The sequence below is a fragment of the Didymella exigua genome (genome assembly GCF_010094145.1).
Source record: "Didymella exigua CBS 183.55 unplaced genomic scaffold M421scaffold_2, whole genome shotgun sequence".
Lineage (NCBI taxonomy): Eukaryota > Fungi > Ascomycota > Dothideomycetes > Pleosporales > Didymellaceae > Didymella > Didymella exigua.
Window position 1 is genome coordinate 1240892 of NW_022984776.1, and position 25760 is coordinate 1266651.

A 25760-nucleotide genomic window follows, 5' to 3' on the forward strand; every position below is an offset into this window, starting at 1 on the left:
TACTACTATACTCTCACGCTTGCTGTTGCGTTCGAGGCAGAGGGAAGGCCCCTGAAGAGGAGGCAAACTCGGTGAACGGCAGCTAAAGAGACATCGAGCGCATCAAGCGCGTTCATTTATTATCTTGATATGTGATACAAACCAGACTGCAAAATTCTTGAATGTTATATTTCGTGGAGTAACATGTTAAAGCTACGGTTTGCAAAGACGTTAGAAATTCCTACTTTCGACAAGCGAACATTGCGTAATCGCAGAAATGCCAAACTTGCAGACTCGAGCGTGTCAACATCAGCCCCATCTACCATCCTTTTGCCAGTCTACTAGTCCACGTCTCGAGATGCTGGAAACTCCTACTTCTGGGAATCTTAAGGTGTACAAGTGATCCAGCAGCCAATTGTACGCCGCGTCCATGCCTGCACGTAATATTGTGTCTCTGTCGCCTTCCACCAAGAAACATCTCAACAAAATCCAGCTTGTTGTCAGAATCGACGCCTCCTACTTTTCCAGAGTCGTGTTGTTGTACTGTATGGAGGACGGTGTCTCGAAGACTTGAAAAGCCCCTCTGCTGGTGCTGTGACGCGGTCATGCTCAGCACAGTCTTCTCCAATTCGAGGCGACGATTATCGCTCGTCAATCGCACGATTGCGTCCGCTTGTGCTTGTAACGAGTACTTATGATTGAGATGTGCCTGGTAAGAATTGTCGGACATGGCCTTCCTCTCTTCAGCACAGGCTTTGCGGTTGGTTTCCGCTGCTTTTACCACTCCGCGTAACTTCAGCTGCATCTCATTCTTCGCAGCCTCGAATTGCTGGATAGTGTTGTCCTTGGTCATACTTCCCGCTTCTATCTCTCGAATCTTGCGATCCTTGTGCGCAAGCTCACTGGCAAGCGCTGCCACGCGGACATTCATGACATCCTTGCTTGCCCTTCCGGTTTGAGAGAACTCTCGCTCCTTCATACGAAGCTGTGTCTGTAGCTCTCCAATCTCGTCGTCTTTCTCTTCCAGCTTTTTCTGGTGCACGCCCTCCACGACCGACATCGCGACACGCTGGTTGTGCTTCAGCCGTGGCATCTCACTATCTTTCGCTTTGGCGCTGGCCTTCAGCTCTCGTTCGAGCTTACGGCATCGAATAACCAGATCTTGTCACCGTCTGTAGGCGTTATTGAATTTTTCAAAGTCTTCTCGACGCTGTCCAAGCCGGATCTCGTACTTCTGCTGTAGCCCCTGGTACTGTTCACCCTGTAGGTGCAGCTGACGCTGGTTCTGGACGAGTTGTGCGTGGAGTTTCTCGAGTTTAGCATCCTTGTGGGTGGACACCTCAGCGATCTCGAGGAGGTGCGTAATACTCTCACCATCGCTGTCAAAGATGGAGGTAGCATCCGTCTTAGCTGTGCCATCGGAATTCTCAGATTTCTAGTAGCCGGAGTCGGGGTCGATGTCTGATGAGATCTGCGTCGCACTCGAAGCCGTGGCGTCGTCGTCACTGGTCGCTAAGCATGCCGACGCTGTGCTGATATACCTGAGTGCCTCGATGGGAGACGCCGCAGCTGCGCGACGCGTGCACTGTATATGGACAAAATGCTCTGGGAGTTATATATTTGCTGGGGCGCGGTTCTTAGTTGCGTCCGATGCTCCTGTGGTCGTAAAGAGTGTGTCCAACATTACGGGCATATGGTGATTGTGTTGGTGTAGCTCCAAACAGGTGCAGGTTGAATCAAGAGCGGGTAGAGAATAGTGGAATATGCGATTATTATATCCACTTGTCTACGCTTCAAGGAAGTGAAGCTCGTGGTCGAGTGTTGTGACTTGCGTGGGTGGTTACGCTTCCTGCACACTTTCACTCGATCGCTGCAGTGGAGCCTGAGCAACTCGAGATGTCTTGGAGAGATGTACTCAGCTCGCACTCAAGATCTACGTGATTTTGATATACGACCTATCCTCCCATACTTTGGTCGGGCTGCGCTCAACCTGGATTCGACGGATCCCTGGGTGGCTACAGCCATTAAGCAGATGTCGATCATCCTTGATTCTGTCTATCACACTGTATAACCAACCAGAGAGATTTTATATATACGGGCTCAGTCAAAGTTTGGATATTTTCGGTGTCTCATTTGGCTGTATGAGGTAGTTAGCAGTGGGTGGCACCTTCAGGGTCTCAAATTGTTTGGTCGGTGTCAGATGGACCACAGACGGCACATGGCTATTCATTGAATCACAAGGTATTTTCTAAGAGCCTATGATATGGACTATACAAGAAATAGGTGCAGCCAGGATGCGTCAAGTGTCGAGGATATATAGTGTGCTGGTACTTGTTTATCAGCATGATAGGCCAGTTTTGTGCCGACAATCCTTCTTGATTGAGTAGCAAGTCGTTAAAATCCTTCAAGGGTCCCATATCATTTCATACGATGCTCTAAATTCAGCAAGCAATATGATCACGCGATTGGACTCATAGGCCGCACCCAAAACCAGCACTCGTGCCTAGAGTGACGGTGTCGGCTGTTACCCTCTACTATTGCCCGCACAGGGCATCTTCTCCTGCAGTATGCCAAACCAACTCGTGTTGTTCGTCAAGGTCTAAAGCATCCTTAGATTAGCAGTGAGGTGCTCCCAGACCTCCAAGACTTTCGTTTACACTTAGGGGTTGATGCTATAATGCTCTGCCGAGTAAGGCTCCAAGTAGTGTCTCCATTGTCCTTTGTTAGGGCAAAGGGTATGGGATTGGGAGAGAAAGCACCGTACCGAGTAGCTGCAATCAACCGTGGATTATCCTTGCCAGTCCTTAGGTAAAAAGTAGGAAAATGTCCTCGAGAGAATTCGCCTGGAAAGTTCCCAGCGTTCGCGCAAACAACAAGCACCATGCCTCGCGAGATGGTTTTGGAACGAGACATCACCGTTTGAGCCTGGATAAGAGGCAGCTGTTCTTGTGAAAGACCTCAATTGGTATTTTGTTTCTACACATATACATTGTCATGTCCCACGTCAGTACAGGCAGGAAGGTAGTCGGACCAAGGAACCGCAGAGGTAGTCTGCAGGCTGACGATACATGGTGGTATTCATTAGGACTATAGGTCATGCCACTATGCCTTCGCGCTGGAACTGTGTCTTCCAGTCAACCACACTCTCATCAACAGGTCCATATGTGGTTATGTGAGCTTCCGGATGGTCTCGCGTTCCGATTGCGGTACCCCGCGCTCCACCCTCCTGACTCTCTTCTCCAACTTCTCCACCGTGGCAAGTCCCGTTGCTTTGCCTGTCATATCGTCGACGTGATGAACCACTACGTGCCTCGTGATCTCCGCGCCGGCCTTGGCCCTCCAGCGGTACGTTCTTGTCTTGCGACGAATCTATCGCCAACTGTTCTTGCTGCGCGTCTGAACCGTCTCGATCAACTAGGTCGCGTAGTCTTCCGCCTGTCAGCGCATTCAGGCTATCACCGACTTTCGTGCCAGGTTGCACTGGCGTCTCACCGCCATTCAAACGCTGCAGCACTATATAGCCAATAAGGCCCCACACAAAAGCGATGCTGGCTGTACAGCTGCCGATGAAGACGATAGGGACAACGAGGAGGAGAGCGAAGCCGGTGGTGAAGAGGGTGAACACGAGGGCGGCGATGACACCGAGTAGCACAAAGGTGAAGAGAGAGACGATGAGAGTGGCAGCGGCGAAGACGAGGAACAGAAGGATAGGTAGGCCGGCGAGGGCAGTCTGAGCCGCGAGGAAGGACTGGTAGGGTCAGCACAGGTGGTGCTAAAGGTGATTATGGGCTTACGGCAATCTTAGGATTGCGCACAGAGAAGGCGCGCAGGCTCTCTAGAGCACGTTCGCGCTGCTCTGGCGGGAGGAGGCGGTTGGTGGTGTGCTCGATCCTGGCGCCGACGTTGCTGGCAACATCTTGGGCGGTGCGTACAACGACCGACATGCTCGGCTGGTTATCGTCTCAATGACTAGATACGTGTGGTGGCCCGTACAACGAGGCAAGAAGGGTGGAAAGGAATGGCTGTGGTGCAAGAGATGAATGTATTGAACTTTCACGTGGCTGCACGCAGATACATCAGAATGAGCACAACGCCGTTTCCCGACCAAACATGCCGTGCCTACCGTGCGCCGTCTTTGGGGGACGCGTTGATGTCACCGCGGAGGTCGCGAACGTCTAGTTGCTCTAACCCGTTACACGCTAGACCGTGCTCACCTGCCGCCTTCCACTAAACCAATCACAGCGATTCTGCCAATTCCAGGTCGAAAAAGTTGGAGCACGACGCCAACAACACCAATCGCCGCGCGCAACACACAAAACACAAAATGGCCGAGAAGAAGAGAAAGAGAAACGAGGAGAGTGCCGAGCGGCCCAGCAAGAAGACGGCAGTCGCGGCGCAGGGAAGCGTGAAAGTAGAGCTCCTGCAAGAGGAAGCGCTAGGCCCGCTGCTTGGTAAGTCGCATTGCGAGTTGAGCAGATGACATGTACTGATGAAGGTATAGCTGCGACACCAGGCCTTAAGCTCCCCTCGCGCATCAATTTCAAGCCGTACCAGCACACCAAGATCCTCCCAAAGTCCACTGTCACCTCACTTCTCCTCCAGTCCTCGGACCACGCCCGTCTCGACTACGCCGCACAGCAGGAGCAGGATGGCAGCGCAGGGAGTCAGCTTAAGGACTATGTCGGCGTTTTCGATCCAGAGACGAAAAAGCTGCAGATCGTGCCGGTCAAGAGGGTGACAGTTCGAAGCACATTGCGCAGTGAAACACAGGAGCTTCAAGAAGAGCAGGCTCGCCTGGAGGCAGCACAAGGCACCATGACCGCTAAGAGGCATGCGCTCGCCGCTGAGTTCGGTTCCAAGAAGTCAAGGAAGAGGATTGACGACATCACCATGAACTCCATCCGCAGCGGAGCACCAGAAGAGCAGCACAGGAACGAGGGCGTAGCAGAGAATGTCCTGACAAACATGGCCGAAAACACCTCCGCGATGCCCACCAAGGCCGAGCTCGCAGCAGCTCTCGATAGCTCCAAGCCGCGACCGACGCCAAATCTCGCCGCAGAGTTCCCTGGCGACGTTTACACATTCGATTCTGTGGTTGGAGGCGAGCTTATGGGCCTGATCCCAGTGAAGGACTGGATGGACGCTTCAGAAAAAGGCCAGGGTGTACAAGTGAACAGCAAATACGTCGCAAAGCGCATCTTGAAGCTCTGCAGAAACAAGCAGGTCCAGAAGCTAAAGGCTTTGCGTTTCGTTTTGCTTTGTATCAACTTCAACGCAGCATTGGCAGGCCAAGCTGGAAGATTCGCAAGGAAGATCCCGCCAAAGGGCAAGTTGGAGAGCCTGATGAACGAGGAGGACAACATTCCGCTCGTCAATGCCATCAGAAGGAAATTTGGCTCCGAGTAGGTACCTCGCGCTTGCCGGAATAAACTTTACTGACATGGGCAGAAACAACGATATGCCTCGCTGGAACATCGACAACCTGATGACCCACGTTGCAGCAGCAGCTCTCATCGTAGACGACTTCGAAGTGGATGTCAACGACCTCCGTGAGGATCTGAAGATCGAGAACAAGGAGTACGTGCTTCGCCACCGCAGCGAGGACCGGGAGAGCTGACAACTTCACAGGATCAAACAGTACTTCCACGAGCTAGGCTGCAGAGTCGTCCCACCTAACCAGACAGACATGACGAAGTTCAAGCTGACTAAGGCCGAGTCGAATAACCACCACATCGCAAAGCTGCGCCTGCCGCTGGCGTTCCCGAGGGTGAACATACCCACCAAGAAGAGGAGATGAAGACCACGCGAGGATACAAGCATCAAATAAGCATTGAGACTCCACGGAGCCTTGTATTTCCATCAACGTTTACATCTCTCAGTCTTCGTGTGGAGCTCAGCCAATCATGAAGTCCATGCCGTCACCCGTAGAGCACAACCCACGCCCGTCCCAAAGCGAACCACCCCAAACCCCATTCAGCCGTGGCAGACCCACGGATCTCACTTCGCAGCGTCCAGATACATCATCGAGACCCCATACTCGTCATGCGAAAATGCTCATTTGCGACTTAGCCCATATACTCATGATGACATCACCACAAACTACCACATCGTGACGCAGCCACATGATACCACAGCCGCAAAGACAGTATATAATATGAAATAGCTGCTTGAAGGAGAATTATCTCTATCATCACACATCGATACTTATGCCTAAGTCAACAGGACCGCTTCAAGACCAGATTTTGGGAGCCTCGCAAGCATCATCTACGCCCGGCATGACTGATTCCACCACTTCTGTCGCTGACAAGCTCGGCGCCAATAAGGCAACAAACGCCATTCCTCAGGAGGTGTGTTCTGATTTTTTAGAAAGGCAAAGCCGCGATGGAGCTGTGCATCGCCCTTCGTCGTTGTCGTCCATATGCTAACGTCATCTTCAGAACCCCTCAGTCCTCTCCTCTGCCGGCGCGATTGGCAAGCAATTTAACCCGGACGGCGCCATCGGTTCCATCGGCCAAGCTGTCGGCGGGCCCTTCAGTAAGGATGGTGTCATTGGCTCTCAGTTCGATGCGAGCAAGGACGGCATCGCGGGGCATGTTGAGCGAGCGGTTGACGGACCGAGTAATCCAGCGGGCAGTGGTAAGAAGGCATAGAGTATTGATCTGTCAGATTTTAGTCATAAATTGGCAAGGTCCACTAATTGAACGTTAAACTCGCATGCCTCCATCGCTATCTCTTGTGTGTTGCTGAGTAATGGTATGGTAAAGTGGCTTTGGGACGGTGATGTGATTAGCACCCGCCAACGAAAACAGGTTTCAATGTTGTTCGAAAGCTTTAAGTAAACGGAGGTCAATGGCGATGTGTTCACGAGCATAGAATTTCATGAATGTTTGACATGTTATATTGTGTTGTTATCGTAATGCTGCTCGTCCATCTTCCTGCAGAGTTGTCTTTCAAGCTTGGGTACCCTACCTAAGCAACAGGTATTCCACCTTCGCCTAGCTACCCCCCTCCAACGATGAGGGTATTTGGTAAGCTTACTCGCCTCCAAGACGACGACCGGGGCCCATGCTACCAAATTGCGCACCGGTGCTGCGTCCCGTGCTCGGCTGATTGGAGCCAGTCTCACGCCCTCGACCCTGCACAGCATGTCCATAGCCCCTGTTCTGAGCCGTGCCAGGCGTTGCACCGAACCAGCGTTTCACCGTCTGCGGTGTGAAGATGTAGTTCTTACCTCCACCGAAAGTCGGCCAAATACGGGTCAGGAAGTCGTACAAGTGGGCGGCGACGAGGCCGGCGATCTGGGTAAGCGCGGCAGTCTGACCGTCGATAACGAAGGTCATGAACAGCAGGGCGAATGGCAGGAACTTGGCATCGAAGTTCACGATGAAAAAGTTGACCTGGCGGGTAGGATTGTCTTGAGCGAACGTGTACGCGTATGCGAGCGAAAGCGCGGGGAGGAACGTGTATCCGTTGAAAATCACACCTGCGGTCGCCTTTCATCACCGTCAGCATCTCTTCTCTCAAGTAAACGCAAACATGTTGCTCGAGCGAAAAGAAGACGGTAGGTATGTAGGGAGCCAACACCGCCGAGCAGAATTGTGAATCTGCACAGCTTTCTCAAGTAGCTATCCCACCATGCCTACACACCGCAACAGCCCTTTAATATTTTGCGAATGACGGACAGTGCGATGTGGAGGGGTACTCTTCCTCGGTTCCAGGAACCACTTCAGCTATTGACTCAAGCTGTGTGGGCAGATAATCCGAGGTGATGCTCTGTTGCTAGAGATCTACAGAATGCAGTGCAAAGATGTGCGAGAGGCAAACACTTACGACTATGACCGAGCCAACGAACATAGTGTACACAAAGAAGTCGCCCGGCTGCGCAAATCGCGACGACTCGCGCTCGAGAGCACTGCCGTATTGGTACAGGAAGTATGGGTCTAGTAGAATTGCGAACTTCGGTTTCGTAATGAGGAACGCGGTGAAGACGCGCCAGACTTGCGGTACAATCTTGGTCGTGAAGACGAACTGACTCGCGAAGATGTACTGGTACAGGCTGATGATGCCGCCGTAGCCTAGCGCGGACACAACTACAGAGAGTGCCGTGATGGTCCTGTGCAGCTGTTAGCAAATGTTCTGTGGCGGCAGAGCTGGCAATGCTGTAGTGAAACTTACCTAGAGACCGGCGGCAGCGTCCAAAAGACATCCATTTTCAATCACGACTGTGAGCGAGTGTGGTGAGCGGTGGTGTCTGAGGAACAGCGAGTGCTGCCTGAAGAGAACAGTTTTAACCAAGCCGTGGCCTTTTGAAGCGCGCCGATTGCGTGGGGCTCATGACTAAGCTGCTAGCTTGAGCACTAGTTAGCTTTTTGTCGCTTGCTCTCCTCTTCCGCGTAGTAACCGCCTGCGGATGATTTAGTGTGAATAGTGTGAACATCTGATCTGGTCTTGAAACTCTAGGTACACTGGGTTTGTTGCGACCCAGTCATTTTTGCCAGCCGCCTATCGAATGTGCCATTCGTCTCTTGACTGCATACTGCATGGTCAATGGATTGACTGGCAGGCTTGTCTTCGATCGAAACGGACACGTGATATAAACGTGCATTGGCAATCTCCGAGGTTCCAAAATCTTCTGAGTCAAGCGGCGAGAGATGCAACTTTCTTGTGGCAACAGCGTTGCAATATGCGTCATCGCAGTAGCCGATGGTAAGCAATCCGTGTATGCTTGGGGGTTGGAGGCGCTGTTGCGTTGTAGCCGGAGGTGGTCTTCGGTGGATAGCTGGTGGCTTCATGGTGATCGACGTTCTCGCTCGATCTAGGGAGATAAAGACTGGTGTTAACTTATCGATGAAAGGCAAGACGTCCGTGTAGCTCATAGGGAGAAAGGTTTCTTGGGTGCGGTCGAAGAACTGATTAGTCGAGGATTTGCAGGAAAGTCGAGTAGCCCTCATCAACTCTCCACCACGGCGTCGAGAACCGGAAGATAGTGCAAAAGATTATATAGTGAACGCCTGACACCTTGCTAAAGAGGGGCGAAAATGCTAAAGCTGGCTACGTGTGCAACCTAGCGCTAAAGTGTGAAGTGTAAGTGTCACAAATCCTGAGCTCCAACCTTGTGCTCTTCTCCCTACTACATATACACCTTTCGCAGGTCTCTTCTCCACCATCACGGAGCTATGCCACGTAGTAGAGCTTCATCGCACAGAGGACCCTCTTCCGGCATACCGGGCAGTTCTGTACTTCCTTCGCACACTGCAAACAGGCCACCACGTGTCCGCAGTCGTAAAAAGCTGCATCTGCGGCATCTTCCCAGCAGATGCGGCAGAGACGCTCTTCCTCTTGTGCGTTTTTCCAGTGCGTTACACCCTCGCCAAACTTCTTGTCATTTTTCCAGCCACCAACGTAGGTATTGCCTGTCGCTGCTTCCACGAAAGTGCCGGAGCCGTGCTGCTGATTCTCGACCCAATCGCCATCGTAGATGTCACCGTTCTGGTAGGTGTAGAGTCCGTGACCGTGGCGCTGGTCGAGCTGAAAGCTTCCTTCGTAGGTAGCACCACTGTGGTAGAACATCTTTCCATGTCCGTGACGGTGGCCATTCTTGATCTCACCCCTATAGTATTCAGAAGAGAAGTAGTTGTATGTGAAGTAACCGTTGAGATGGAACGGGAAGTTGCGGGCAAAAGCACGGTAGGTGAGGAATGAGCGCAGGTCGGCGAAGGCAGCGCGAGCTGCGAGGGCGTTGCGCTGTTCACTCGTCTGTGGCATTGCAACTATGATGACCGAGGTGTTGTGCAAGTCGACTTGGAGGAAGGAACGACGGTTCTTAATGGATCGAAGGGTGTTAAGCTCCTCTTCTTCCCATATGTCAATCTTCTTCTTGTCCTCCATAGACAAGCCAAGGCAGGTGACGAGCGTCTCGTCTACCCTGGCAGACTTTTTGACAATGTATGTACCGCGTGCCTCAACAGCCTGCTTTTCGGGGTTGAAGAACTTCAGGAAGAAATAGATCTCATCAGCTGGAGGCTCAGGGCTGGGTGCACGATCTGCGGGCGGCGGTGGCGGTGGCATAAATTCTGTAAGTAGATCAGCCGGAGGAGGTGGTGGGGGCGGAAGATCATCGCGTGTACCGCCCATCTCCGTGTCGTCATGTACTGTTGGAGGCGTCTGAACTCGAATTTCAGTAGGTTCTGGCTCGTTGAGAACATCATCTCCTATTGCAGGGTTGCCTCCAGCTTCCACAAGGGGAATCGTAGTTGGTGTCTGAGGTCTCGACTGCACATACACTATTAGCTCCGGCTCCGGCCCCGGCTCGTCAAGTTCACTCATTGGTGTGTCTTCAGAACGTGCGATCTCCGCGGCATCTTCAACCTCAGGCGCAGCATCGGTCACGACGATGTTATCGTCCATCGATGCTGAAGGCTCCTCAACGGTCTCTTGAACCTTCTCTACTTCTTGAGGGAGTGCTGGAAGATCGGCAAGATCCACAAGGTGAGTCCACACACGGCGGCATGCGAAGTTCGACCGATCAAAGTCCCACCTCTTCAGCTCCAGGTACTGATCGTAACTGCCACTGGAGTACACTATCTTACCAGTGGTCGACAGGTGGGGGCGACCCTGGGAGCCTCGCAGCGGATCTAAGAACCAGAACTTGACTTGTCGAGGATCCTTAACGTCTTTGATAACTGACGCAATCTTACTGCGAATGTCATCGCAGTTGTCTTTGCGTGACAGCTGGACGGAGTGTACATACTTGACATCATTCGTAGACCACTTCGGGTCATAGGCCTCGAAAAAGCCAGGACCCTCGTGCTGAAGGAAGGCACGAGAATCGATGACCTGAAACTCAGCCATCTCTGGCGTTTCCTGACATTGCCTGTGCATAAATCGATCCGCGCTGTCGTCCACCACAGCAGGTTCACCAATTGGTGGCGGAGGTGGCAATGGATCCCGGATGCTTGAGCTTCTTGTCCTCTCTACATCAGCCTGAATCCACGGAGGTACCTCCCACGACTCAGAGTCGGCGCGCCCCATGAATGCAAAATCAGCCGTGTCGTCACGAACGTAGAGGGCGATATATGCTACAGGGTCGTTGCCTTCAAGCCTGCCAGAGCCGATTTTGCCCTCATGGGCATCAACAGCCTCCTTCTTGGTAAGACACTTAACATGATTTTCGTCTTTGCTGTCCGAGTAGCTATACCATCTGGATCCTGGTCCCTCTGGTCTAAGGATTGGCTGGTAAACGTACGACTGCAGGGTCTGTTTGTGGACCACAAATCCATACAGTGTGTACCGCACGCCTTTGACGCAAACATGATCGTCGAGAGAGACTTTGTTGAGCAGCTTCACGTACGACCGTGACTTGAGGTCGAACTCTTGTCGCTCGAGCTCGATTGTCAGCAGCCGAGGCAACTCCTGCGTAGTCGACACAAAATCAGTCGACTTGTCAATCGCATTTTGCATGCTGTCAACGCCGATAACTGGCACCCTGTAACTCGGACTACTAACGCTGTGGTTGCGCTTCGGTCCACAAATGGCGGCGAAAGTGGCTGCCTCCGGTGAATCCTGCAGCTCTTCCTCAAGCTTCGCACGCAACACCTCCAACGTTTCGATCACATCGAGCTTGTCGATACGTTCATGAATGCCGTACCATTCAAGAGCATCGAGCACATCGTCTAGTGCCACTGCACCAGCTCCAGGGTCTACTTGTGTCCGGAGCATGTAGAGAATCTTCTTCAAAGCGCTCAGAAGTGGCTTAGGATGTGCGAATGGCTCCTCTTCCGGATCGGGCGCGTGAGCGCTGTATATAAGCTTCCTGAAAGGTCTAAACAGAACCCATGATGCGATCGCTGAAATCATGTTCCCACCAGGAGCGCTGGCATCTTCACAAAGCATCAATCCTTGTAGACCAGTCATTGCGAAGCTGTCCCACGGGTTCTCTCGACTGTGGTGTTCCCATAGGCAATCGGTCTCATCTTCGATAATTCGAACGTAGCCAGTGAACGCAAGCTTATCGTCGCGAAGAAGAGCTTGGCGCTGACCCCTAAGGCGATGCGATATATCGTAGTACGGGCCATGGAAACGTGTCCACCCCCAGTCAGGCGAGCCGTTGCAGAAGCGATGCAATGCCGTCCTGGAGTAATTGACGCGGGGTTCGGTAGGGTTGTACATGACGACTGAGACTTGAGCTGCTACGCTCTTCCGTTTTGGCAGCTGTTTAGAGTCCAAGAGCGGCAAGGGTGTGTATTGATGTTCGGCGGCAGGCGTCTCCGCTGGAGGATCTGCTGTTGCACCCTCACTCGTCCCCTCCACAAACCTGTCTTTAGCCACCGAGTCCACACGGCCGCCTTTCTTCTTCGAAGAGGGGTCAATGACGCTGAGGCATTCGAGATACACGCTTAGATAGTCGGAGTCATTGCCTTTTGGATAGAACTTGATCTGCCACTGGTGACCGCCAATGGTGACAATGTCTGACTTCATGACGATCTCGCGGTTCGGTTGTTCTTGTGTTCCGTTGTAGCCATTGACGGTCCAATCGATCCGCCCGCTGACGCCCACCGTGTATTCTGGCTCGTCCACCGGCAGGAACGCACGACTTTCCCAGTACTCATGATCCAGAGCGCTGTGTTCTGTAGAAGCTTCGATCTCCTTCAGCTCGATCTCATCTGGTGAGGAGATGTCCTCTTGTATGGGGTGCCATGGGTGCAAGTCATCTTCATCGTCAGAGGACTCGGAATCCGATCGCGCGGGCTCGACAGGAGGCGGTGGAGGCGGTGGAGGATTAAAGTCTGGGTGGAAGAGAGGAGGAGGAGCGGTCGTGGGAGGGGCCCCAGTCTGCATTGCGTAGTAATTAGTCACTGACCGCAGCTCACTGTGATCGTCACTCACCGTATCATCTGCAGCAGCGGCAGAATCGGTCTGCACAGTGCTGTCCACCTCATATCTAGCAGCGCTATTTGACGTGCGCAAGCGCGACTGTGATGTAGAGTTATCGTGATGACCAGCTGAGCCGTCTGGTAGCACGAGCTGCTGGTCTGTGTCTGGGGTTGTATCCATGAAGTCTTCATCGAGAACTTCGACTTCAACGGCAACGGCGTCCGCAGAAGCCCGAACAGGCGGTGTGGACTCCGGCTCTGCTTCTACTTGTCCATTTGTCAGACCTTCTCCATCGTGCATCTCTGCATCTTCCCGGTCGTGTCGCTGGCCCGTAGGCGGCAGTGTCGCAGCTGAGGCGCTCATGTCTACGTCAGTCGCTGGTGATAAGGGTGGTGGAGACGACGACGCTGTTGCATGTTGGAGGTGAGTAGGTGAGTGTGGGGGATTAGAAAAGGTAGGTGAAGGTGGCTGCTGGAAGTGCAGCGGCTGCTCAACGCTAACGCTCATGGCTTGGATAAGGATTCTGTTGCATGTGTAACCTCGAAAGATCTTGTTGACGATTGCGGGCAAGTGCCGCCAAGTAGCAGGTAAATGTTTCGAGCTCTATAAGCACGCCAACATGTAGATGCAGATGTAGAGCCAGAACTCTTGTGATCGCGGAGCTGTTTGCCGGCAAGGCAGCTGTGTTAAGGTTACACAAGATAGCAAGAGCCGAGCGCAGATGGAGATACAGGGTACGAGAAAGGCTGAGGCAACAGAAGGCAACAGCACGATTTTCCGGTCATGAGCGTGGCTGCGCTTAAATCCTAGGCAGCTGTCGATGCTGTCGATGCTGTCAATGCACGTACAACAACGCGCTGGAGTGAGGCGGAAGCTAGCCGTGACCTCCGCGCGCCGTCGTGGCGCGGCCTCCTGCCCCTGCGCCTTCGGCTGGAGCCCTTCCACAGCTCATTACCTTGCCGGATCGCGATGCTGTGCAGCCTTGAGGCCATGAGTCAATGTCATGATGGACTCCATGAGGCCGCCTTCAGCTGAAGCTCTCCCACCCGGCTTATCGATTACTCCAAGCTCCAGCTCCAAGCTCCACAAATGCTAGGCTGACCGAACGGTGCTTTACTTTGTTGAGCCTAACAGGGAGCCGCGACCCACCGCGCCTTCCCTGCAGCTCCCGTTCTGCGGCTCTCGTCGCCTTGTTTATCACATTAAAGTCACCAGAAGGCAGAATCACACTGTCTAAGTATCGACTTCATGCTGATTTCATGGATTTGTATCGCAAGCATTCAGTCATGCGTCGTCCAAACCATCTACGAATTGCTACCCCTGCGTCTTCCGCACACTCGCGAATGTCGCAGCCACTATGAGTGGGAATACCACGGTGGCCTCTGCATAAACCTTCACGCTTTCGCCGTCCAGTTTGATCTTGCCCCAGCTGACGGCCTCGTCTGGACGCGCTCCCGCGTCACTGCCGTCGAACTCCTGGGCCGTGTTGACGTACACAGCGCTCTCAGCTCCATTGCGCATCAAGTTGGCGTTCGCGATGTGGTGCTTAACGATGCCTCCACCGAGCACAATCATGCCCGTCCTCTTCGCTCGCACTGCAATGGTGTTGATCTTGCGGATGTCCTCAACGATGTCGACTCGCAGGCATTCAGGTGACGCCTTGAATGTGTGGAAGTACAGCATGTCGCCAAGACTGCCATCGGTCAGAGCCGGACAGAACACAGGGATGTCGTTCTTCCATGCCCAGTAATAGACAGATCGCTCGTCGTTGATTTCTTTGCCCAGTCGGTGGATGATCTTGCTGGGCGTCCAGTGCATTGGCTCTTCCGTCTTCTTGCTCGCCTCCTGCTCCTCAAGTAACTTGTCGAGGATGGGTACGACCCAGTCCTCGAACGCACAATAGTTGCTGTTTGGGACGACAAGGTTACCTATTCTGTTCATGCCCTTGGCGCGCAGGCCGGCACCAGGGGTAGAGAACGCACCGAGATAGGTGGGTGCGAGGCATTTTATGAAGTCTTCTTCGACACCGCCGGCTGTTGTGACGATGGCAGAGACGTGTTTGTGTTGCACAAGGTACCGCAGTGTTTCCCGCAAGCCGGAAGAGATCAAGTTGGACGTGTAGCCTAGGAAGATGGTCGTGCTCTCATTGGTCTCCGGGTCCTTCCATGCGCGCTGTCACTTGTTAGCAAGAAACGCGAGGCGCATGAGAAGTGAGACGATGGTATCGCGGCGCTATTTCCGACCGCTAGTCCCCGCACTCAAAACGCTGCGTCTGCGAACAAAGACTCACCATGCCGTTTATGATCCGCACTGCCTCTCCGACAGATGTTGCCTGGAATCCCATGTTTAAGTATCCTCCGATGAGCTCCTCCACAGTAATACTGCGGTTTACATACTGGTTGAAGTCGATACCTTGGACTTCTCTCGCATCTGCAGGCACCGGCTCGGAGGGCTTCAAAACCGCATCGGTGGCGCTCGACGGGGCCGCAGCCTCGTTACCGGTTGACATGACGCTTTGTGTGGAGTCCCGCAATGCCTAGGTAGCTGAGAGTTGCTGTTGTGATTCTGGTCGCGCGTGCATTGGTGTGCGATGCTCTTTTTGGAGGCCCAGGGTGTTCAATCGGATTTTTGCGCGCCAGTGAGTCGTTAGACCCCACATCTCATCGGGCATGCAAGGCCGGCACCCTTCCACGTCCTTAGCGCGGTTGGACGATCTCATGGATCTATTGACACAGTGCTCTGGCGGTCCCTCAGCGTCTCTGAAACCAGACTCTGATATGTAGACTCATCTTGGTACACTCCCGCCGTATTCTCACGATACTCGCAGGCTTTTCCATGATGTGGAGGGGCTCCGCCTTGCATCGTGTCATCGTGTCTCCTTGAAGCTCGGCTCAGGGCACGACTCTGCATGACGGCTAGCGGGTACCAGTGTCTAGAAGCCCGACAAGGTGAGATGATGTATGATTGGTTCAGCATTTCAAGGTGAACAGTCCAAGCTTTGCTTCGATGTGTGGACCTTGCACCGTCGAGGCAGGGGTCCAGCGTCATGGCTGCGGGTGGATGCTTGGATCCTCGTTCGTGTTCTCTGGTGCCGTGTTCTTCAACACCCTTTACGACAACAGCCCTCTCGACGGCGCGATGCTGCCAGCGTCCACCTGCGCGCCATTTGGCTGAGAAACTTTGATTATTTTGCGTCCCGCCATTTCGCTACCCTCCCACGTGCCCTGGCCTACTCCCGCACATAGAGCGCGGCGCCACGTCTACGGGGTGAATTCCCATCTCTGTTCAGCCTGCACGTCGCTCAGAGAACCTGGCATACGCACCGATACGGCAGGTGCAGCTGTCAGAGCCTTACGTTAAGTGCCGACTGGTTGCTGACGCGATTGTCGAAGCCCGTTTACCCCAAAGGCGTGAAAAGCCAGCAGCAGCGGTTTGAACTCAGCTTTGCCGGCAGCACGCACAAGCCACAATCCCGGATTGCCAAGGCGCACGCGCCTTCGCGCCTTCTGGATCCCAGGAGCACGGACCCAAGGTCACGTTTCGACTGGCACACAACGAACCGTTCACCTTACGAGGTTCGGCCATCTGTTCGACTGCAACTCAATTGCGATCACCGTCGCAAACGCTGTTCTGCACAAACGCTGCACCTCTACCTCCGCATCCGCGACCACTCAGGCCCACGTACCACGTTTAGCAGTAACAGACCCTGGTTCGCACATACGTCCATGCCGCGGTCGTTGAAGTTCAACCCTAATATCTCAAGCTGCAACTATGTCCTCATATCGATACCCGGACAGCAACAGGAATGGACGAGACAGATCGCCACCATATCGAGACCGCAGGCCTTCCACTTTCGGCGGTGGATACCCACCAAGAGCCAACGACAGTGTGAGGCCTAATCAAGAACCCAACAACTTTCCGCCACGAGACCTTCCTCGAGGACCCAAGACGCTTTCTGATGCTCCACGCGGCCCTGCTCCTGCAGGTCCATCTGGAGCGCCGTCAACACCTCGTGATGGACGAGGGAGAGGCTTTCCTGGCAGGGGTGAGCCGACACCATTGCGAGATGCACCGCCGCTCAGCAGCGGACCTGCACCTCCAATGACGAACACACACAATTCCTGGAGAGCTGACCGCGACCGCGATCGCGACCGGGACTTCGATCGCGACCGAAGAGAAAGACGCCCAACCCCACCACCACGACGCTCGCCTATTCGCGACCTCCGAGATCCTCGAGACCAAAGAGACTTCCCACCACGTGATCTTGATGTTGGTCGAGCACGCCGAAACTCTCGGGATGGACCGCCCTCGGCAGGGTCTACATTCTCAGATCCTCCCGTTTTGGGCACCGGCTCTTCGTACCGTGGCAGTGGAATTGGACGAGGACGAGGTGGTAGGGATTTTGGTGGACGGGGCAGACCCTTTCACAACGACGATCGAGACCGACATCATGATCCCAGGGACCGCCCTCTAGACCGCTCGTACAGGCCGCGCAGCCGATCGCCCATACGGCGAGATCGAGATATGCGGGATGAACGAGAATTCGACAGGAGAGATCGAGATGATCGCAGATTCCCCAGGGAATACGATTCTTACATAGGACCTGCTGGCGCTGCCAAACCTGGCCCGAGAGCATTGGACGCCCATCGTGGCCCCGGAGCGCCTGACTCGCGCCACGTGCCAGGCACACCTACTGGGCAACCGCCACACTCTTCGCACCACGCACCTACGGCGGACCGGCTAGGCCCCCCAATGGACTCGTACTCTCGACGCTCGTCTGTTGCCATTGATTCATCAGCTGTCAAGGACTCCCGTCGAGATCCCGGTAAGGACGATCTTCTGCTAGCTAGCCGCGCAGAGGCGTCCAGAGAAAGGTATGCTCCACGTGCTTCGTCGCCACCCGCTGCAGTCCCGGCCTTTGGATCTAATGTCTGGAGGAACCCCACGCTTGATGTAAAGCCGAGCACAGCTGCAGCGCCACCTCCGAAATCTGTACAGGCCAGCACTCTAGTATCGGCCACACCCGCTCCTTCGGTGACAGCGCTTTCCTTAGCAAACTTGTCTGCCCCCATCACAGCGCCTGTCCCGGCTCCTTACTTAGCGCCAAACCCTGCTTCAGCTGTTATTCCTTCTCCGCCGCCTGCGCCTGCGTCTATCGCGCCTGTAGCGCCTCCAATCGTTGCACCACCCACACCTGCAGCACCTAGAATTACCGCGCCCTCTACTTTCGTTGCTCCACCTACAGGCCCCAAGGCAGACAGAGCACCCGACCGAGTTACATCCGAACGACCGCTCGTCGATGCGCCCACGCAAGAGAATCGACCGGCCCCCCCAAATGGCCCACTACGTATGGATCCACCGCCGAGTGTGCAGATGTCTGCCCCAGCCATGTCCAGTGTGCCCGAGATAGAGAGAACGGACAGCAAAGCGCCCGTCTCGCGACCTGTCAATGGACCTCAATACTCAGCACGCCAGGGACCTCCACCGTCAGCACCATCAGGCCCTGCGAAGTCTCCACCTCAAGGCCCTGCACCACGACCGCGACCACCTCCCACTGCGCCGCAGGCGGCTATGAGGGCTAACGTATCGCCGTCCTTCTCGAGGGCTCCCCTGTCTTCGTACGCACCAAGAGACGCATCTTCCAGCACCGCGCAGCCTCCACCCTTGGGACCCCGCAGTAGTAGTGGCGACGCCTCTATAAACACGTCTCCAAAAAGCCTGCCTGCCAATATACCGACTGGTCCCAAAGCTGATAGGGCGTCCATGGCAGCACGACCACTTCCACCCTACGCGCCATCTGAGCGACCTGGCTTCATCGCGCCAAGAGCACCCATGGGTAGCGGGCCGAAAAGCATGCAGTGGGTCCGACCAGGCCTCATTCCCAACCGATCGACTGTTCCCACCAAGCGAGAGCTACCTGTCGATGATCGCGAGCGGTCATTTGGGACAGTTCCCAAAGCTCCCAAGCTCGAATTCGGCAACACTGCTGCCAATATGCATCCACAACGTGCGCAGCAGGCACGGTTTGGCTCGCCGGTATTATTCCGTCCTCCTGGAGATTATGACAGGCCACGAGGGCGAGCTGCATCGGCAGAGCGATCTCTAGTCCCGTTGTTGAAACCCGGAGCGATTGAGACAAGGCGTCATTCTGACGTGGTCATGGCTGACGCACCTCCTCACCCTGTACAGCCACCTGTATCATTTGCACCTTCCGCACCGGATGCCTTGCAAGACTCTGACGAGGATCTTGATCTTGATGAGGATGACTTCGCTGAATCAGAAGCGAAGTACAACAAAGACAAGGCTGCCCTTGAAGCAAAGCTGATAGACCTTAGTGCACCCCATCTGCGTGCAACCACTCCACTACAAGAAATTATCTTGTTGTCGTCCCTGACTGCTGCTCACCTGCCTGTGCCATTTGAGGCAATCGGGCAAGAGACCCTCAAGAAAGAAGATGCACCTCGTCCTCAAGAGATTCGAGTAGCATCGCCTCTGCAACCTCGTGTCGCACATGATCCAGTAGCGCCTCTGACGCCTAGAGCAGAAGATACTGATGATAGTGGCATGGATAGGAGAGCTGACCGCTCGATCGCCCCTGCGACCGTTGCTTTACGTTTACGGCGTGAGGCTTCCAAGGAGCCGGAGGTGTTGTCTGACCTCAGTGGGCTGCCGTATCTTGGATCTGGTCCTCCCACACCACTCTCTGACATAGAGCAGGATCGCCCTGGCTTGGACGATTTCATCAAGTCTAACATGCTCAAATTATATCAGAAGACTGTTCGGCCTGAGCTAAACGAAGAAGAGACTTTGCAACAGTATGCTGTCAGGTACAAATTGTGGCGTCAGTCCATTCGGCAGTGGGATGAGGAGCGCGAACAGGACGAACAGGAACGCCAACCTTCAGCTGAACCTAGCCTGAAAGCCACAACGCCGGACGTGCAAAGCTCAACGATGGGTGCTTTACTCGATGTTTCAGGTCCAACTGGACGACGTAGCCACGCTAGTCGATGGGCAACGGAACTCGATCTGGAGGCGGTGATCAAGGAATCTCTCAAGACCGCTGAAGAGGAGAGGATGGGCAAGCAAGATCCCGAGCCAAGGAGAAGCATGTCCGACCCTGAGAAAGAAGCCGACCTACCCGTAGAGCTCAGCGAAGCAGAGGCTCAGCGTCGCAACTTCATTGATACCAATTTCCAGCGTGAGCCGGGACAAGGCATCTTTGCATTCCACTACGAACCACCAGAAGATGACTTCACCCCGGACGAGCACCGTGTCATGGTCGTAAACTACAGAGATCAGTACGCTAAGAAGTGGGGCAAGCTGGCAGAGATTCTCTACAAGGAATGTGGCACTGAGCGAACCTACAAAGACTGTATTAACCATTACTACGCCACAAAGTGGGCAAGAGAGTACAAGGGCAAGGTCCGAGGCAGGCGCGGGGGTGCGCGAAAACGCGGCGGAGGTGCTGCACGTGGCCGCGGAGCCATTGCAAACATGGAACGACCTGAGATCACAGGAGAAGACGGGCTTTCCGGTCCTGTCACGGAATCTGGACGACCTCGACGCTCAGCAGCGCCCACTTTTGGTGGTATGGAGGCTGATTTCGACCCAACTGCTGCGCTACCGACCGGCCGAGTTCGTCGGCAAATTGATGCAGACGGTAACCCAGAAAAGGCTAGTAGACGGAGCAAAGCCAACAAGGATAAGGGCAAGAAGGTTAAGATCCAGCCCCTTGCTGCAGCTCCTGTTGTATCTCCGGTCAAATTCGACCGCAAAGAGAAAGCGCCTGGTGTCAAAGCAGAGGATGAGTTTGGCAAGCGACCAGTTACCGAGATGCCCACTCCTATACACGTGACTCAACACGAGGATCCGATGAGTGATCCTGCGCTGTTAAATCTGCGGGGCAGCCATGTTGAGATCCCTTCGCTCTCCGGGAGCATACCTGTGGGTATGATGGATCGACAGAAGACTCAGCCAAACGCCAGACCTGGTCCTTCGAGCTACTGGTCAGTTTCTGAACTGCAAGACTTTGAGAAAAATGTGGCACACTTCGGTACGGACTGGATTGGATTCGCCAACCATATGGGTACGAAAACGCATATCATGATCAAGAACCAGTACTTGCGCATGGTAGAAGGCGGTAAATCAGAGCTTGAACAGGCGGCGAAAGACGCCGATGCGAGAAGGGAGCGTGGCGATGATTTAGGACCACCACCGACGCCCACTCCTGCCCCCAAGAGACGTTACGAGAGCACACAAAGCGTACTCCCACGTAGTCTTGCACCTGCCGAACAGAATCAGTCTCCTCTGATCAATCCCGTCAATTTACCCAGGAACTCGCCTCCTCCGGCAGCTCATCCCTCGAGATTCATATCACAGGCTGCCGCTCAAGGAAAGTCACTTGTGCCCTCTACATCTGGCTTTTCGCCGCTGCCAGAGACTGCTCTTGCATCGGTACCTTCGATGACGCACCACCAATCGCCGCCTGCGCCCTTGTCTCGGAATCAGCCGCAACATCCCCCTCAGCATGGCATGCCACAACACAGACCACATCACCAGCCACCTCGGGCAGGGTATTTTTCTGATGACGTACAGTCTCGTCTTGATAACCGCGTATCTTCGCAATCGTCCCATCACCACCCCTCAAGGTCTATGCAGTCGCACGGTGTACCGCAGATGCGTGCCCAAGAACAACACCCACAGCCTGGTTTCCGTGGGATGAGCCATCAAGAGCGTGAGAACTTGGTTAGGGCCGAGCTTCAGCAGGAACAGGAGCATCGCTACCAGCAGCACCAACACGCTCGACGGATCTCGCAAGAGATGCACCATCACCAAAGAGCATTCCCTCCAGGTGGACCACCGCCACTTATGCCGCCCGTGCGCTCCAACTCAATAGTGAGGTCGCCAGAGCACCGACCAATGTCATACTCGCACTCTCGTCAGGTCTCGCAAGCTCAGGCTATGACTCAGCCACCTTCCGATTTGATGTCTCAGGCGCACGGTATATTCTCTGGCGCTCAACCACTGCCATCGCGCTCTTCGATCTCCACTCCCCCAGTCAAAGAAGAGCCAAGGCACGCCCCGCCGTCCGCGATCCCACAAGCACAGCAAACGCCGATTCTTCAGTCTCAGCATCAGGCTCGTCCATCGTTCAACCAACTTCCTCCACAGAATGTGCCACCACCAAAGCCTGCTCAAGCGCCCAGGAAGTCCAATTTGTTGTCGTTGCTCAATGATCCCGAACCCGATGAACCCTCCCGGAAGAAGGCCGCAGACCAAGGTCCCCCCTCGCATAGTACAACGCCCTCGCAGCAGGCTCCTATCGCGCCTCCGCCGAGTTCCTCGCAGACATTAGCGCCGAGACGCGATGTGTATGGTGAACCTGCATCAACGCAGCCACCATATGGTCGATCTTCGTACGCACCGCAAAATTCAATGCCATCTTCAACGCACGGTAGGTCTATTGACTTGACCAATGAGCAGCCTCAAGGTAGCAGACATGGTTCTCGTGATGGCTGGCAGCAACGGCAGCAATTCCACCCTAGCCAAAGCCAGGCGCAGCAGCCAGTATCTCTACCAACATCTCACCCTGGCCTGCCCCAGCCTGCATATAGCGACTCCAGGCTATTCGGCAACCATCGCTCAGTCTTTGCTCAGCACAATGCGCCACGGCACAACCCTTCGCCGCCGCCCATGACTGCTTACAATAATTCGCCCCACTTGCACTCTCGTACGCCAAGTGTAAGTGGGGCGCCAGGACAGCCTCCACGTCCTGGCATGCCAGGTGCTGGACCAACTCAGCATGCGCAGGCAGGTTCGGCTGCGTCTAGTCAAATCCTGCAGCCAAACCCTTACGCACAAGTCGATCCTCCTGGAGCTGGTGCTCCACCATCAGGTCCGATGGGAATGCGACCGAGCCCACATCTGCGCACTAGCCATGTAGCACAGCAGAGGGATGTTCCGAGCCGCAACGACCACTCACAAGCTCAAAACACAGGTCTGACATTCTCGAACCCTCCGACACCGAACGAGCACCCAGCTCATCCCTCAATCCGAGGACCCGGCAGTATGACGGAGTCGTATCGTCCACGAGATCCCCGCGACCTCCATCATGATCTCGAATCGCGCAATTCGGATCGTGACACCAGCCGAGAGCTTTCCCAACGAACAGAGTATTTGCGAGAGCAGCTCGCGAACCCACATCTACGCTCGACCCCTGTACACGAAGACTTGCGCTATCAAACTCAACAGCCGAACCCCGGGTATCTGTCACAGCGCTCGCATACTCCACTATCAAGAAACGATGCAGGACAGCAGCCCCCTCCTCTCCAACACCCACCGCACTCTTCCTTAGGCACGAACAGCCACCCGCTTTACGGTCAACGCTTGTCAGAAGAGCCATCTCGGTTCTCTCAACCATTCCCCCGCGACCGAGGGATAGCAGATCGCATTCGTCAGGAGTCAGCACAGCAACAACAGGCGGCCCTCAACCGTGAGGAGCAGATGCGCAGGGAGGGTCAGATGCGCGACCAAGAAATGCGAGATCGGGAGCTTAGGGAGCGCGACGCACACTTTCGCGAGAACCTCATGAGAGGTAATCTTGGACCGTACGGAAGACCGGACCAGAGACAGCCGCCTACAGGACCTGGTGGACATATGGATTGGACCAGTGGTGTCAGCCGGCCACCGCAGCGCGACGGGTGGCAGCGATAGACGCACGACTTCGAATATGGCGTTTGGAGAATTTGGTCTGATCTGGAAGGACTGCATCTGTTTGCAAGCATACCGCAAACGAGGCGTTCAATCTCCTTTGTAGGATGACTAGATGACTTGATCATTCCTGGCGGCTTTGTGCATAACATCTTGTTCCGTTTGTCTGGCATGAGCGTTAGTTAGAGCGAGTGTGATCGTACTTGTATTATACCTTATTTTAACGAAATTAACATTCAATCACGTGTCAATTCCTCACGTATGTCGGACTGGCTGTGAGGAGAGAATAAATGGGGTTTGTGGCGTCCAGTAGAATGCAATGAACGATGCTTGCACTGCAATCTCTAGCGCACAAGGAACATCGTAAAGTGGCATGATTGGTACGCCAGCACAGCCGACGTTGTGTAATCGAAGCTAGAGGTTGGGCTCGAGGCAGACAAGGCTGACTTATTAACTCGAGACCCCCGCCGAATTGGTGCGTCAAAGTGCACCGCAATATCTAGCGTGAGAGAGATACTGCTGATCTGTGCAGCCACGCTGCCTGGTCACGGCACATGCAACTCAGGCTTTGCGAGCCTATCGAGCCCACACTCTATGAATGCGGTATTAATACACTACAATTCTGAGTGTGGAAACAGAGTCGCTGGCTCTAGATTCTCCACATACACGTTGTGGCACTGACAGGCTGCATACAGCAGACTGGAGCGTCCGCAGCTCTGCAGCAGCATACCCAGACAGTCTTTGACGCCGTCTATCAACGCCGAACAACGTTATCCAAATCGAGGTATTGAAAACTGTATCACAAAACTCAAAGCACAGAGAGTCCTACCATCGTGCCCCAGCTGGTGAAGTGCATTAATGCTCGTTCTTTGTTCAGAGAACTGGAGTCGGCGGCGAGTCCTTGTTTTCATTCACAAAGTTGCGACCTCCAATAGGAAGGCAACAATGAGTAAGGTTACAGTATGGGAGGCGGGCCGGCATGCCACTGCTATTTCTAGCTTCCAAGACATAGATGATGACCATTGATACAATCAACATTGCACACTCAAAGTAAAACCGAAGCCCTTGAACATACTCTGCTAACGCTCTCCCCTTCTTGCCTCGACAGTCACACACAAGCCACTTTGTTTCGTATGGTGAATGGACTCTCCTTGTGCTAAGTTTGGGATGTTATCTGGCGACTCAAGCTCTCCTACTATTGTAATTTCATGAAGTTCGGCAGGTCCAGCGACAGGCGAGTACATCTCAGATCTCATATTGTCTCCGGACATTTCCTGGGGGCCATGCTGGTTATGAGCCCATTTTTGCGGCGATTTGTGGCCGGCAGTACCCAAGAGCTGAGAGCTTCTGGAATACAACATCAGAACACAACAACAGATAGCAATACACTCGTTGATCGCAGTCTCCGACCGACACTGCTCACGTAGTTACATCTTGTGATGTTTGCTCAATTGATGGCCTTGATACGCTGGGCGCCAAAGGGGAATGCATGGCGGATATTGCGTACTTGGTTGGCCCTCACCAGCTGGCATGTTCTGACAGACGCATTCTGAGCAGAGTATGTGCCTACAGTCTGCGTAGTGGCGAAACTCTGAGCCGGTTCCGAGCAGAGGAAGAGTTTGACGGCAAGCAGAGCACGTTGCTTCTCTATCCTTACCTAACGACGCCTCGACTGCTTCTCTCTCGTCCAATAAGTGCAACTTGCGACGGTTCAAGAAAATGGCTATTGCCCGGTTCCGCGATTGCACAGGATCCACAGTTGAAGCTGGACTTGAAACATACTCAGCGTGCTGTTCTGTTCGAACATTTCGGCATGATTTCGAATTACACGAAACGTGATTTTGTTTGTCTGATCATACTGCAGTCTTTCCTCTACCGACATCGGAATGTTGCGAATGCGATTCTGTTGTTCTGGCAGATGAAGCAAGTCTTTCGTTCGGCGCAAACATATGGAGTCGAGAAGCATCGTGAAGCGAGTGATTGCAAGCTCTCTGCGTCTTCCTCCCTCATCAAATGGGAATACAATTGCTTTCTTGAAATTCGAGAGGTTGTGGAACAGCTTCAGCCTCAGAAAAGCTAGGAGAGATCCGATGTCCTCAAGACGATTCTGCAAAGGGGTTCCAGTGAGACACCATCGAGACCTTACATACCTCTATGTCTACAACGGTACTGTACAGGCTGGTATTCTGGCGGCGAAT

General features: G+C 54.1%; 8 protein-coding genes across 8 annotated transcripts; 3 read left to right on the top strand and 5 right to left on the bottom strand.

The window, feature by feature from the left end:
- Window positions 1-298: 298 nt before the first annotated feature.
- On the bottom strand, window positions 299-1039 carry M421DRAFT_88796 (uncharacterized protein; the record flags this gene model as incomplete). Its single annotated transcript, XM_033597703.1, has 1 exon — window positions 299-1039. One exon carries the CDS (start codon window positions 1037-1039, stop codon window positions 299-301), a length of 741 nt encoding a protein of 246 aa, XP_033453874.1.
- A 1889-nt stretch (window positions 1040-2928) lies between these two features.
- M421DRAFT_415974 (uncharacterized protein) lies at window positions 2929-4115 on the bottom strand. The gene is made up of 2 exons (XM_033590898.1): window positions 3774-4115; window positions 2929-3727 (listed from the first exon to the last, which is right to left on the bottom strand). The coding sequence occupies exons 1-2, from the start codon at window positions 3921-3923 to the stop codon at window positions 3074-3076; spliced, it is 804 nt and encodes a 267-aa protein (XP_033453875.1). The 5' UTR covers window positions 3924-4115; the 3' UTR covers window positions 2929-3073.
- A 164-nt stretch (window positions 4116-4279) lies between these two features.
- Window positions 4280-6143, top strand: M421DRAFT_415975 (RNA polymerase I associated factor, A49-like protein). The gene is made up of 4 exons (XM_033590899.1): window positions 4280-4430; window positions 4481-5381; window positions 5428-5556; window positions 5608-6143. Exons 1-4 carry the CDS (start codon window positions 4304-4306, stop codon window positions 5774-5776), a joined length of 1326 nt encoding a protein of 441 aa, XP_033453876.1. The 5' UTR covers window positions 4280-4303; the 3' UTR covers window positions 5777-6143.
- Window positions 5982-6712, top strand: M421DRAFT_201652 (uncharacterized protein). Its single transcript, XM_033588116.1, has 2 exons — window positions 5982-6326; window positions 6417-6712. Exons 1-2 carry the CDS (start codon window positions 6186-6188, stop codon window positions 6627-6629), a joined length of 354 nt encoding a protein of 117 aa, XP_033453877.1. The 5' UTR covers window positions 5982-6185; the 3' UTR covers window positions 6630-6712.
- A 147-nt stretch (window positions 6713-6859) lies between these two features.
- On the bottom strand, window positions 6860-8469 carry M421DRAFT_415976 (DER1-domain-containing protein). Its single transcript, XM_033590900.1, has 3 exons — window positions 8155-8469; window positions 7810-8092; window positions 6860-7472 (listed from the first exon to the last, which is right to left on the bottom strand). The coding sequence occupies exons 1-3, from the start codon at window positions 8187-8189 to the stop codon at window positions 7014-7016; spliced, it is 777 nt and encodes a 258-aa protein (XP_033453878.1). The 5' UTR covers window positions 8190-8469; the 3' UTR covers window positions 6860-7013.
- On the bottom strand, window positions 8255-9134 carry M421DRAFT_201700 (uncharacterized protein). The gene has a single exon (XM_033588117.1). The coding sequence runs from the start codon at window positions 8928-8930 to the stop codon at window positions 8436-8438; it is 495 nt and encodes a 164-aa protein (XP_033453879.1). The 5' UTR covers window positions 8931-9134; the 3' UTR covers window positions 8255-8435.
- Window positions 9135-9153: 19 nt separating this feature from the next.
- M421DRAFT_97719 (DS-domain-containing protein) lies at window positions 9154-15361 on the bottom strand (the record flags this gene model as incomplete). Its single annotated transcript, XM_033598531.1, has 4 exons — window positions 9154-11170; window positions 11225-13229; window positions 14190-15024; window positions 15143-15361. The coding sequence occupies 4 exons, from the start codon at window positions 15359-15361 to the stop codon at window positions 9154-9156; spliced, it is 5076 nt and encodes a 1691-aa protein (XP_033453880.1).
- A 900-nt stretch (window positions 15362-16261) lies between these two features.
- On the top strand, window positions 16262-23855 carry M421DRAFT_201703 (uncharacterized protein). The gene has a single exon (XM_033588118.1). It carries the CDS (start codon window positions 16624-16626, stop codon window positions 23563-23565), a length of 6942 nt encoding a protein of 2313 aa, XP_033453881.1. The 5' UTR covers window positions 16262-16623; the 3' UTR covers window positions 23566-23855.
- Window positions 23856-25760: the final 1905 nt, after the last annotated feature.